Consider the following 13,381-nt stretch of genomic DNA (forward strand, 5'->3'; position numbering starts at 1 on the left):
AAAATATTGAGCGGTTTTATTTTCATCCGATTTTTTAGGTTACACAGTTACTTTTTTCCACTAGTATATATATATATATATATATTTCTTTTCTTTTTTTTTCTTTTTTTTTAATTTACACAAATCCACTATTACCTCCTAAACAGTCTGAGGAGCCTGGTAAAGAAACCTTACAAACTGGGCTCCTATCACACCGACTCTTTGAATGCTGCCTAGTGTCGAGTCTTCTTTAGCCACTGCCAGCAGGGATTTGCTACCATGTTTGATATCCCTTATCAATCCAACTTTAAATCTATTGTCTCCTCACTATCATACATAATAATAATAATCAAAATCATTGGAACCAACTCAAAATGTTTAAAATAATTTTGCCAGTGGCAAGGACATTTTGATTGTCTCTCTTTACAGCTCTAAAAAGATTGAAAGCCTGATTATCGCCACTAATGAGATACTGCAGTCACAAGAGACAAGAGTCTACTGTGCTTTAATTGGATTGGGGTGTAGGAGCTCACGACCAAAGAAGTTGAAAGACATAAGATACTCTTAGCAGAAAGAAAACCTGATGGCCCTAAATGGATATACATGTATATTACACAAGCATGTTCAAAGTTTACCCTGACACTAATTCCATCTTATGTATAACAAGTTAAGCATTGAGATCACCTGTTGACCACTTAATGATAAAAATAGTTTTGTAAAAGATGACATTTTTCAGTCACGAAAGAATTGGAATAAAAACACCAAAGACATGCAAGATATACAAACATACTAAATATTATAAATGTACAAACAATATGGCATATATTAAGATATATAAGCAACATTGGGGAAAACAAAGCTTAATATAACAGAAGCAGGTAATATTGAACTCTTAATGATAAAAATAGTTTTTGTAAAAGATGACATTTTTCAGTCAAAGTCAAGAAAGTATTGGGAAAAAATCCAATAACATGCAAGATATACATACTTAGTCTAGTATAATTATTATAAATGTACACACAATATATATATTAAGATATATTCAAGGGACATTACAGGAAACAAAGCCGAAACAACAGAAACAGGTAACTGATATATTGCAGGCAATTTGTTTTTTTTTTTATTTTGGTTCGGATTCTACCAGATTTATAACTATGATGTAATGTAGGTATTTTGTCATTCCATCTCATAATTTTATGCTTTAGAGTCAAAATCTGAAATTCATAGATTTGAAGCCTGCATATTAAAAAAGACAAACCCATAACAGAAACAAGACATTGATACAATTGGATCTATCAATAATAGACTTCTAACGGATATATAAATTGTAGTCTTAAAACAAAACTAAAAGAAATGCATCTCTTTGTCTATTTGATGTACCCTTTTACAAACAAGTGCTTGTTACATAAGATGCCCTCTACAGCAGGTTTAACTAGTGAGAAAATGAATACATTTTGTAACTATTGCTTACATGTTTTACCACAAACGTACATTTCTATAGAATGACTTGAACATGACTGGGGTCAAATTTTCACCAGGTACATCAGACATTGTGATCTGACCTTACAGAAGATAGGGGCCTATGAAAATCTATTAAATTAAATTATATAACTAAAAATCATAAAATGGCTACAACGACCACAAAACATATTCTAAACAAACTTAATAATCATAAATATTAAATTAGAATGAGATATCCAAAAGGCTTATAATATATTAAGTATATACAATTAGAGATCATACAACCATTAATCTGGTCCATAGTACATAATAATGTGCACTAAAAGGAGTACACAATAATGTGCACTAACAGGAGTACACAATAATGTGCACTAAAAGGAGTACACTATAATGTGCACTAACAGGAGCACATATTAATGTGATAAATAGCCATTCAGAATTATAAACATTTCCATGAGAAAGAAAGAAAGACGTTTTATTTAATAACTCACTCAACACATTTTATCTACGGTTATATGGTGTCAGACATATGGTGTCAGACCACATAGCTAGAGAGAGAGAGAGAGAGAGAGAGAGAGAGAGAGAGAGAGAGAGAGAGAGAGAGAGAGAGAGAGAGAGAGAGAGAGAGAGAGGAAACCCGCTGTAGCCACTTCATGGTATACTCTTTTTCAATTAGCAGCAAGTTCTTTTAAATGCACCATCCCACAGACAGGGTAGTACATACCACAGCCTTTGATATACCAGTTGTGATGCATTGGCTGGAACGAGAAATAGCCCAATGGGCCATTTCCATGAGTGCCCAAAGTGTACTCTAGTGGGCAGCAGGTTATAACCAGTATATACATGCTTTATAACAAACAAAAAATGTTAATAAAAGTTTTTCTTTAAAAATCTACATTTTTAATGTATACTTTTAGGAGTAGTAGCAAAAACTATGCTTTTTATACATACATAAAATGTTAATAATTGTAAATGGCTTACTATACTACATGTATATCTACTATATAATATATATGTTGTATTATATATAATAATTATTGCATTATACATGCACAGGATTTAACCTGGTAAAACATATATTTAAAATATGTAGCTAAATCTAATTTGTCCTAACCACAAAGTGTAACAGAATACTACAGTCGGTCACTATTGAGTGTGGATTTTCACAAGATGAAATGAACATCGGTTTGTTCAACAAACTATCATTACCACCAATAACAAAGGACTGGTCTGTACATATGGTGACAGTCCCTTTAACTTCGACGTTCTGCACCTGTACTGTCATCTGTCTCTCAAACTGTATCAATATTGAAATTTGTTTTAATTAACTCGCAACACTGGTCAGTATAACAGATAATAATAGTCTGTAAAAATTTGTAGAAATCTCTAAAAATTAAAACAATATATACACACCATAAATATAATGATGTATATTTCCTCCAGTGTGCATATAGCATATTATCATCCTTATTCAGTGGAAAGTGATGTTAACCCTTTCGTAGCATTGAATAACATTGTGGACCATGCAGCACACTATGCGCCGTTATTACTCTGATATCACAAAAAGGCTCACTTTATGATGTCATTCCAGCACAAACATGAAAAGATTAAATACATAAAATTCAACTTTAAAAAGTACAAAAAACTGTGTTTCCCTACCACCCACATGATCCTTTACTGTTATTATGATATTTGAATACTCACCCACCCCCCCTCCCAAGCAATTAAACTGACCACAATAGCACAGAATTTGACAACAAACGGTATTGCAATTTGCATACATATTTACTAGGACAATGATAAAGTGTGCTACTGTTATGGTGACCTGATAAAATGATGGCAGACTAGCTATGTACACATTATATAGCACCACTAGTTAAAAATGGCAAAATCAGTGAACAAAGTCACTGGTGCAAAGTATGAACATGCAACAGTATACATATTTGCTGAAGGGTGAACGTTTTCATCTCAAACTATGGTAATTAGATGACATATAATGTACATGTATATTAAAATCAATTTCTTGTAAATAGACTAAGTGTAAAATCAATTATTTATGGGATATTCATTTCCACCAATTTGATGATTAAGAACAGGAAACTGACCACAAATGATAATAATACGGTCTCATTTTAAGTTTTGATCTGCTGATTGATAACAGTCTGTATTACAAACCCCATTTACAATTTCAAACAACAGCTGGTTTACTGTTTACAGTAGTTTTACAAGCATATACAATTCAAATATTCTCTAATTAATGCAAAATATTTTATTGAAGAATTTACAGTTAATTTTCGTCTCTCCCTCTCATCATTTTTTTTTTTAACTGATAAAAGAATTCACGAATCTCACAAAAAGTAAAATTATATAGAAATCTAAAAAAAGAAGAAGTGATTTTACATAAGTAAAATAATGAAATTATAGTATAGAATAGAAATCTCCTAATCTTATGTATGGAGATTCAGATAAAACATACTGCAGAATCGAAAACAAAATAATAATGACAATTAAAAAACTGACTTTAAGTAAGATACTTACTGCAAACACACAAAACTGAATATCATTAACAGGATACTTACCTACCTCAGAAACAAAATCTAAATACATGTATATTCAATAAGATTATAAAAATCCAATTTCGGCATGATTTAATTCTTAACCAACTCCCCCCACCCAAAGCCATAACAGCTCTATGAATGAATGAATGAATGAAGAAATGAATGTTTAACGACACCCTCAGTAGAAAAAAACACAGCTACGAGGACCACAAAACATTTTAAACAAGATTAGTATCCATAAATATTAAATAAGAATGAGATATCCAAAATGTTTATAATATTTAAGTATGCATATGCAGTGCTTACATAATCATTAATATGGCCTGTAGTACACAATAATTTGTACTAAAAGAAACACATAATATTAAAATGATTACATTTAACTTGATAAGAAGATACCCACAATTATCAACATGTCCATGAGCACACAAATTGTATTCTAGGGGTAGCGGGTTAATAACAGCATGTATATGCTTTTAAATCAAACATAAATAGTTGATAAAAATAAAATAATTTGGTATGAAATCTACATTTTAATGTACATGTAACTATGTTTTTAGGAGTAGCAAAAAGGTATGGTTTTTACACTTATAAAAAGGTTAATAATTGTAAATTGCTATACTCTACTATTTCAATATGATTTGATTTGAACACCCCCCCCACCCCACACCCCCCAAAAAATTAAGAAGAAAAAAGAGAAGAAAAACCTAAATAAAACTTTAAAAAATAAACAAAACTTAAAAAAACAACACATGGTAAAATGTGAATTAACATTATTTAAGAAACTTATATCAGAGTTTTAGAACACTTTAAAATAATGATAAATAATTTATATCAAAACATTTCCAATATATACAACTACCTTTCATACTTAATACTTCTTAAAAACATAACAATAATACAAAATGGATTTAAAGACACAACTTCCAAATATACAAAACAAATTAAAGAATGTAAATATACAAAATGGATTTAAGAATCTTTGGTAGAAAGTCCAACATGAATATTAATAAAGAATTTTAGGAATTTATTTAACAAAAAATATATAGTCAGTAAAGCTATAGTCCCACTGGGATCCCGGATAACCCCGGACCACAATCTGGGGTGGTCCGGGGCTTGAACCGTAGCGATGCCGGGGTGGTCCGGGATCATGCGGGACAGTCCTGGATTGTCCGGGACAGTCCGGGGGTCGTCCCGGCAGTTTTAAACATGCTTAAAACTGCCGGGGTGGTCCGTACGGTTCCCGGACGTTCGCCTCATCCTGGGTGATCCGTAGTGCCACCGTAGTGATACCGTATTGTCGCCGGGGCAGTCCGTGATGTCATCGGGGGCGTCCTGGCTGATCTTGGGTCGTCCGGGAGTAATTTATTGACCCCGGATAAACACGGTGACACTATGGTTCATCACGGTGCTACTACGGATCTAACACGGACCAGTCGGGATGATCCGTAGTGACACCGTAATGACACCGGGGTTGTCCAGGGTGGCTGCCGGGATGGCCCGGGATCATCCAGGATGGCCCGGGGTGATCCGTAGTGACACCGTAATGACACTGGGGTTGTCCGGGGTGGCTGCCGGGATGGTCCGGGGGGACACCGTGGCGCTATAGGGGTGACAGTCCTCGATCGCGATTTTTTGCCAAAAATCCCCCGGATCACCCAGGATCATGGTCCGGGATGATCCTGGATGGTCCGTACTTAGTGGGACTGGTGCATAAGTTTAATATCTTGCTTTGGTTTTGAGAAAGTCTTAAAAGTCAATTCAAGGTCAAACGGACAATATTACATAATTAGGGCTTGCTCTGGGTGAGTGAAATGTTTCGCCAAATTGTCTATTAAACTTCAAAAATTGCAGAAATCGCCATGAAATTATTTTTCCAAATTAAAATAAAATTCGCCAACTACTTTCAAAATTCGCAATTGGCAAATTTGGCGAGTGCCAGAGCTAGTTCTGCATAATTATATATGGTTCCAAATGTACTCATTAATAACAAAGTCAAATACCCATTAGCTATCATTAAATGGAAATGAGTCTGAACATTTATTATGTTGTATGGTCCAAAATTAACTTCAGGTAGTTTACGTACACTATTTTTAAACAAATAAATATGATATTTAAACTTTCTCTCATGTCTTATGAAGTCATTCATTAAAATCTGTCAAATTTTCTATAATAACATGTTCAGATGTAAATACATGTATCAGAGAACAATCAATTATAAAATATTTTTAAAAAATAACAAAAGTTAAAAATACATCTTGAATATTCAGGTTACATGCAACAGTAACAATTAAATGAATGACAGAAAACAATTCTAATGGTGCAATATTTAAACATTAAACACACAATTCTGTTATTGATAGATGATTTATTTATGGAGTTAACTGAAGATGAGACTTTATACTGAGGTTTGGTGAATACGCATGAAATATAAAACATTTTCTAGATTTAAATTAAAGATATGATGGATATACATTGTTGTATCAATTAATAAAGTTTGACAATTGTAGAAAAAGACAAATAAGCTTTTGTGCTTTATTTTCAGCAATAAGTCTACAAAAGATTAAAATGTAATATATCCTTTAATACAGTGAAACCTCTCAAAACCGGACCCTCTGTAAATCAGAATTTCCTCAAAACCGGACGTTTTTCATGGTCCCTTTTTAAATATCTGTTTAGAAGAGAACCTCTGATCATTATCAAAACATTAGAACATTTGTACTAGACCACAATAGATCGTAACTTCAAATATAATAATCAGAAATTACCTTCTTAGTAAACATCATTAATCAATCAATAATTAAATTTAAGTTTTTCTATACAAAGTTTTATAATAATCTATGCCAAGCCATAACGTTATCATTCATAGCACGGCTCGATAAATGCAAAGTTCTATAATGCTCATCATCATGAAAAAAGAACCTGTTGATATACATGAAAGTATTTACACATATACAATGATGTAAAAGTTTAAAATTAAAGAACAAATTGATGAATGTCATTACCCTCTTTTCGTAGATGTCATTTCATTTCATTTCAACTTATTTTTGTGCTTCTATCCAATTAAGGTTCAAGCACGCTGTCATGGACACACACCTCAGCTATGTGGGTTGTCTGTCCAGGACAGTGGGTTAGTTGTTAGTTGATCAATGGTTAGTGAGAGAGAAGAGGGTGTAGTGGCCGTACACCTACCCATTGAGCCCATAAGAACTCGCTCTAGGTTGGAGCCGGTACCAGGCTGCGAACCCTGTACCTACCAGCCTGTAGTCCGATGGCTTAACAACTGCGCCACTGAGGCCGGTTCGTAGATGTCAAAATGTTTTCTGTTGTCTTGACCTCAGTAATTAATTATTTGTATTTTCTACAATATCATTTGTCAAGTAAAAAAACTAATTAAAAACAAAATATGCACCTTATGCAGGCTTGTTAAAACAAACTGGCAACCAGTACATTTTTAAAAGTTAGAGAGTGAACAAACAGCCTCCAATGAAAAACATGATTATTGGTCATGGAGGTATATTATTTTAAAATTTACTTATAAAATGCCATTAAAAGGATTGTTTATTATATCTATTCGAACATAAAACAAAATAAAATACAAATGTGAAAACTGCATAAACAGCCACCAGGAAATGTCAATACATCTGATTCTGCTCTAAATGAAACAAAATTAATGTATATGGACAAATGGGCAGATAACATGACAACTCAACTCACAGAATTTAATTCATGTAATTAAAAAAAAAACATCCATGTATATACTGGTACCTCATTATACCACCTTCAACTGCATAACTACAAGGCAATCATTCTCAAACGTACATCCACATGAAGTATATGAAAGCACATCAATATCAACAGGATGTAAAACGTATCTATCATTGTGCCCTTACATGTACAGCAACATCAATCCTGAGAATGAGCACCAGATTTCTGGCTCAAGACAGAATGAGGACGGTTGAAAAGAAAGAGAAAAGTGATAATATTAAAATACAGGTTTTTCACTTTACGGTAAGGCACAGTTGATTACATGTTTCGACACAGTGTTTTAACATTTACATGTCAAACGTACATTTTATCAATGATAATTACATGTTTCGACACAGTGTTTTAACATTTACATGTCAAACGTACATTTTATCAATGATAAAACTGTCTCTGCCATACATGAAGATGAAGAAAAACATATTTGGCTTTGCTATTATCGATGTTTAGTATGCCAAGAGAATATATTTTCCCTTTATGATCCAGTATTAAACACAAAACTTGCAATCCGAGTAACGCTGCCTTTAAAACTGTTAATACTTAATTAGGTCACCAATATCTATATTTCAAAACGTTAGCTGGGTCATATTGCAAAGGTGTATATATGCAGCGGGAGGGTTATGGGTTGAAACCCTCCTCTGTTCAAGTACATTTTGTCTTCTTTTTTTCAATATATTTTCTGGGGAGCATGACACGACCCTCCTTTAACTTTACTCATCAGTCTAGACTCCCACTTCTAAAATTCCTGCACACGTGTTTGTTGCAGCAAGTTGGTTCCACCAATATTTCATTATGTCACCAATTATCTGTATTTCAAAACATTACCTACCTGTATGTCAAAATTCTAAATAAATTAAAAAATCCAGCATGCTGGCTATACCAATATTTCATTAAGTTACCAATTATCTGTATTTCAAAACATCACATATGTCAAAATTCAGCATGTTGGCTATACCAATGTTTCATTACATCACCAATTATCTGTATTTCAAAACATCACCTATGACATATTTCATCAAGGTGGCTATACCAATATTACAAGAGGTTACCTATGCCACTATATCCATTTCTCTCTTATGCTACTGTTTCAATGGACTCGGGTGAGATAAATGGCACGGTTTCATCATGGCTGTTCCCTTCAGGAGATGCCTGCACTGCTGGTGATGCTTCTACGGTTAATAACTTTGTTTCCTCTGTGGCCAAAGCTGCTGGTTTGAAGTCGTCGGCGTAGTGACACTGTGAGCTCATGTCGACGTTCACGTAGGTGTTGACGATGTCACATCGCTGGGGTCCGGTCTTGTGCTTCACTTCCTTGATGATGTTCTCCATCTCTGAGACGAGATCCGCGAACGTGGGGCGATCGCTACCTACGCCTCGCCAGCATTTGTGCATGATCTCGTACCTGCAAATACAATTAATTGATATATTCTTACAGAAATGTCATATCATATATATTAAGCATGAGGACAAATGACATATTGTAACAACTGTAACTGAAATCAAATATTGTTCAAATCATTTTTTTTAAAGTGGAATAATATGTTTGCATTACTTATCATGGCATATTAAAGAAAGACAGAAAATGAAAAAACCTTAAGTTTGCTTTTACAGGTTGATGAGTGCAGGCAATGCACGTGCAAAATTATTTTCATATGCAATGCTGTGTTGCTGGAATAACACCAAGCTATGTGTTTTGCTTCAAACACATTTTATTCCATATCTTTTCCAATTTGAACAAAATCCTCTTACAATTGTTACCAATATGTCATATGTCTACATACTTAAAGGGACACACCCTAGTTACGGCTAGTTGTTAACCATTACGGCGTTGTTTTTCGCTATTAAACCCAGTTTTTCACAAATAAAATTGCACTTTACTTACCGTTTATTATTTAGAATATACATTTCCATTCACCTGAAGTGTTTTTTGGTAATCCTGGTAATCCTGGTGTTTGTAATACCACAAAATGCATTTTTCGTACTTCTGAAAAACGGACGCACGTTTGAGAAAAAAACGTTGAGCAGACAAGGTCTAATCTATTTTTAGACGGGATATTTTCATTTCAATGTCACAGACATTGGTATACCACGTGACCGTTATCATTTTGGTTAGGTTTGTTTTCTCGTGCACGGTTCGTGCAATCAACATCTGATTTGTTGTTGTTCATTTGTGAGATTTTTCATCACAGTTCGTGAACATTTTCAGTAACAATAAAGTTCAGACAAGTAAGTATCTCAATACAAAACGCTACAAACTCTTAAAACCAATAATTTTGCTAAGTCCTACGATATCTGGAGAGGGGATACAACCAGGACAGAACAGTTGGAACATGTCCAGACAAGGTGAAAAGAACGCACCCTAAGTCTGTGAAATTTGTCGTGACGTAGGCATTGTTGTGCTTCGAGCGACATCTACCGGTGACATCAGAATACAAACTTTCAAAATTATTTCAAGCAATTGGGACATGGGGATTCCCATGGTATTTATCGATATAAAACCTGCTTTTTCACTCCTTTTGATAAAAACGTGATCTAAGTGTGTTACAGGTTTGTAGATTAACCAAATTATAATTTATTTTCGCTGGATGGAACTAGGGTGTGCAGCTTTAATATATATAATATGATATTTCTATAAGAAAATATTCAGTAACAGACCCATTGTTTTATTGATGACTCTCAGCAGAGTATATTTACTTCCATATATGAATCATAGAAAAAAGCCCATAATATATACATGAATATACATTTGGTGAAAGATTTATCAAATAATTATCATTAATACTATTAGATTGGAGATCTGGAGATAAAAAGCAAAAATATCTGCTTTCAAATATCTAATGACTACACTGGTCAATTAATGGCACAATTTCAGTTGGGCTGTGAAGAAGAATAACAACAAATTTGTCCATATCATTCAAATACCATCAATAAAGAGAAACTTTATTTCAGATACATACTGTGATAAAACCCACTATTACATTTTATCATCCATTAAAGGCATTTGTAGGAGATATCGCTGGCACTATAATTTGATATGTCTCCTGCAATATCTCCGCTTCTTATAATCTTGATTGGTCAAATTTTAATCACAAGACAATGTTTTGTTACGTCACTGTGTTTATTTCAGCGACTACTTACAGTGGATCAGGGCAATACCATGACTACTTACAGAGGATCAGGGTAGTACCGTGACTACTTACAGATGATCAGTGCAGTACTGCGACTACTTACAGTGGATCAGGGCAGTACTGTGACTACTTACAGTGGATCAGGGTAGTACCGTCACTACTTACAGTGGATCACAGCAGTACCGTGACTACTTACAGTGGATCAGTGCAGTACTGTGACTACTTACAGTGGATCAGGGCAGTACCGTGACTACTTACAGTGGATCAGGGGAGTACCGTGACTACTTACAGTGGATCACGGCAGTACCGTGACTACTTACAGTGGATCAGTGCAGTACCGTGACTACTTACAGTGGATCAGTGCAGTACTGTGACTACTTACAGTGGATCACGGCAGTACCGTGACTACTTACAGTGGATCAGTGCAGTACCGTGACTACTTACAGTGGATCAGTGCAGTACCGTGACTACTTACAGTGGATCAGGGTAGTACCGTGACTACTTACAGATGATCAGTGCAGTACTGCGACTACTTACAGTGGATCAGGGCAGTACTGTGACTACTTACAGTGGATCAGGGTAGTACCGTCACTACTTACAGTGGATCACAGCAGTACCGTGACTACTTACAGTGGATCAGTGCAGTACTGTGACTACTTACAGTGGATCAGGGCAGTACCGTGACTACTTACAGTGGATCAGGGGAGTACCGTGACTACTTACAGTGGATCAGTGCAGTACCGTGACTACTTACAGTGGATCAGTGCAGTACTGTGACTACTTACAGTGGATCACGGCAGTACCGTGACTACTTACAGTGGATCAGTGCAGTACCGTGACTACTTACAGTGGATCAGTGCAGTACCGTGACTACTTACAGTGGATCACGGCAGTACCGTGACTACTTACAGTGGATCAGTGCAGTACCGTGACTATTTACAGTGGATCAGGGCAGTACCGTGACTACTTACAGTGGATCAGTGCAGTACCGTGACTACTTACATTGGATCAGTGCAGTACCGTGACTACTTACAGTGGATCAGTGCAGTACCGTGACTACTTACAGTGGATCAGTGCAGTACCGTGACTACTTACAGTGGATCAGGGCAGTATTGAGGCTGCGGCATCCTGCGTCCCGCCTTCAGATAGCGAATCACATCCCAGTTGTCGACATCTGGGTACGGGTTCACTCCCCGAGTCATCAACTCCCACAAGACAATACCAAAAGACCACTAGCAAAGAAAAATGGTGTTTTACTAAATTATAAACTTTCCCAAAGGCAGGACAGTACATACCAAACCCTTTGCTATACCAGTCATGGCGTGGAGCGAAAAAAGCCAAGACCACTGAGGGTGATTGATCCTGTGACCCATCACACCTCAGGGGAGCACTCCACCACTGACCTGAATCTCACCCACCAGCCTTTCTGCCAGAAAATAATTTGAGGCTACATAACAAAAACAAAACAGACCATAAGTGTCCATACTAGGTAGTTATGGGTTTGGAATAGTTTCCTGTTGGACACATCATTTAATATGCTTTGACAAATTGTATACAGCAGGCCTCTTACTATAATCTATCTAAACATTACAAAATGTATAATATTATCCATTAACTTCCAAGATTTTAGAGTATGTAATTTTACCCTCCGTACCTTCTGGCAAAAATACCCTGACCACAGTCCTTTGGATGACATGTAAGTCACTCAAAACCAGAGCACAGAGAGCATAGCCACTGCCACTTCCCTCCAACTCTGAAGATAATGCACTGCACCCACCCCCCTCCAGTTGAAAAGAAAATTAATACAGATAATCCCTCCAGTTGTTGATATGTAATGCATATGTAAAGAATGACAGAAAGAGAGAAGGCAAGACTCTCATATTTATTACCCATATGGTTAAAAACATCTTGGTACATATCAAAGTGATACATCCCATTAAAACATCAAATGGCACATAACACTTCAACATCACACGATGATGTCATTGATTGGCACACTACAACCTTGCAGGAATGTCAACCAAATGAGTTGAGTGATATAAATTTAGATCGATTATGTGTAATAAATAGGATATTAAACTCGCTACCATTTCGTATCATGTTTATGTTCCTCGTTAAATAATTCATTGTCACTTGCTAAAGCTCATGACAACTAAGAATTATTTCATTTGTGACATAAACATGATATGAAATGGAAACTTGTACAATATCCTATAATTACCACATCAGACTTGGCAGTGTATGTTCCCTTCTCGAGACTCTCCAGGGCCATCCACTTGACAGGCAGCTTCGTCTTCTTGTTGTCCGAGCTGTAGTACTCCTTCTCGTAGATGTCACGTGCCAGGCCGAAGTCGGCAACCTTCACACAGAAATCATCGTCCAGCCTGAAACATACACAATCATAACGACTGGTGAATGATAACTCAGCACAATGCTTAATGATCAGAGTCTGTTAGAAAAGAAACGAAAGAAACATAAGAAACATTTTAT

The 13,381-nt window shown here is 35.5% G+C and overlaps 1 protein-coding gene across 1 annotated transcript in view; it reads right to left on the bottom strand.

Moving 5' to 3' along the window:
* Positions 1-7,350: 7,350 nt before the first annotated feature.
* Positions 7,351-13,381, bottom strand: part of LOC121369173 (hepatocyte growth factor receptor-like) — a 42,243-nt gene continuing 36,212 nt past the window's right edge. The window contains exons 17-19 of the mRNA XM_041494082.1: positions 13,113-13,275; positions 11,987-12,123; positions 7,351-9,165 (exon numbers count right to left, since the gene is read on the bottom strand). Of these exons, the coding sequence (XP_041350016.1) occupies positions 8,838-9,165; positions 11,987-12,123; positions 13,113-13,275 (628 nt within the window). The 3' untranslated portion in view covers positions 7,351-8,837. The remainder of the gene's footprint in view (positions 9,166-11,986; positions 12,124-13,112; positions 13,276-13,381) is intronic.

The sequence above is a fragment of the Gigantopelta aegis genome, chromosome 3 (genome assembly GCF_016097555.1).
Source record: "Gigantopelta aegis isolate Gae_Host chromosome 3, Gae_host_genome, whole genome shotgun sequence".
NCBI classification, from domain to species: Eukaryota; Metazoa; Mollusca; class Gastropoda; order Neomphalida; family Peltospiridae; genus Gigantopelta; species Gigantopelta aegis.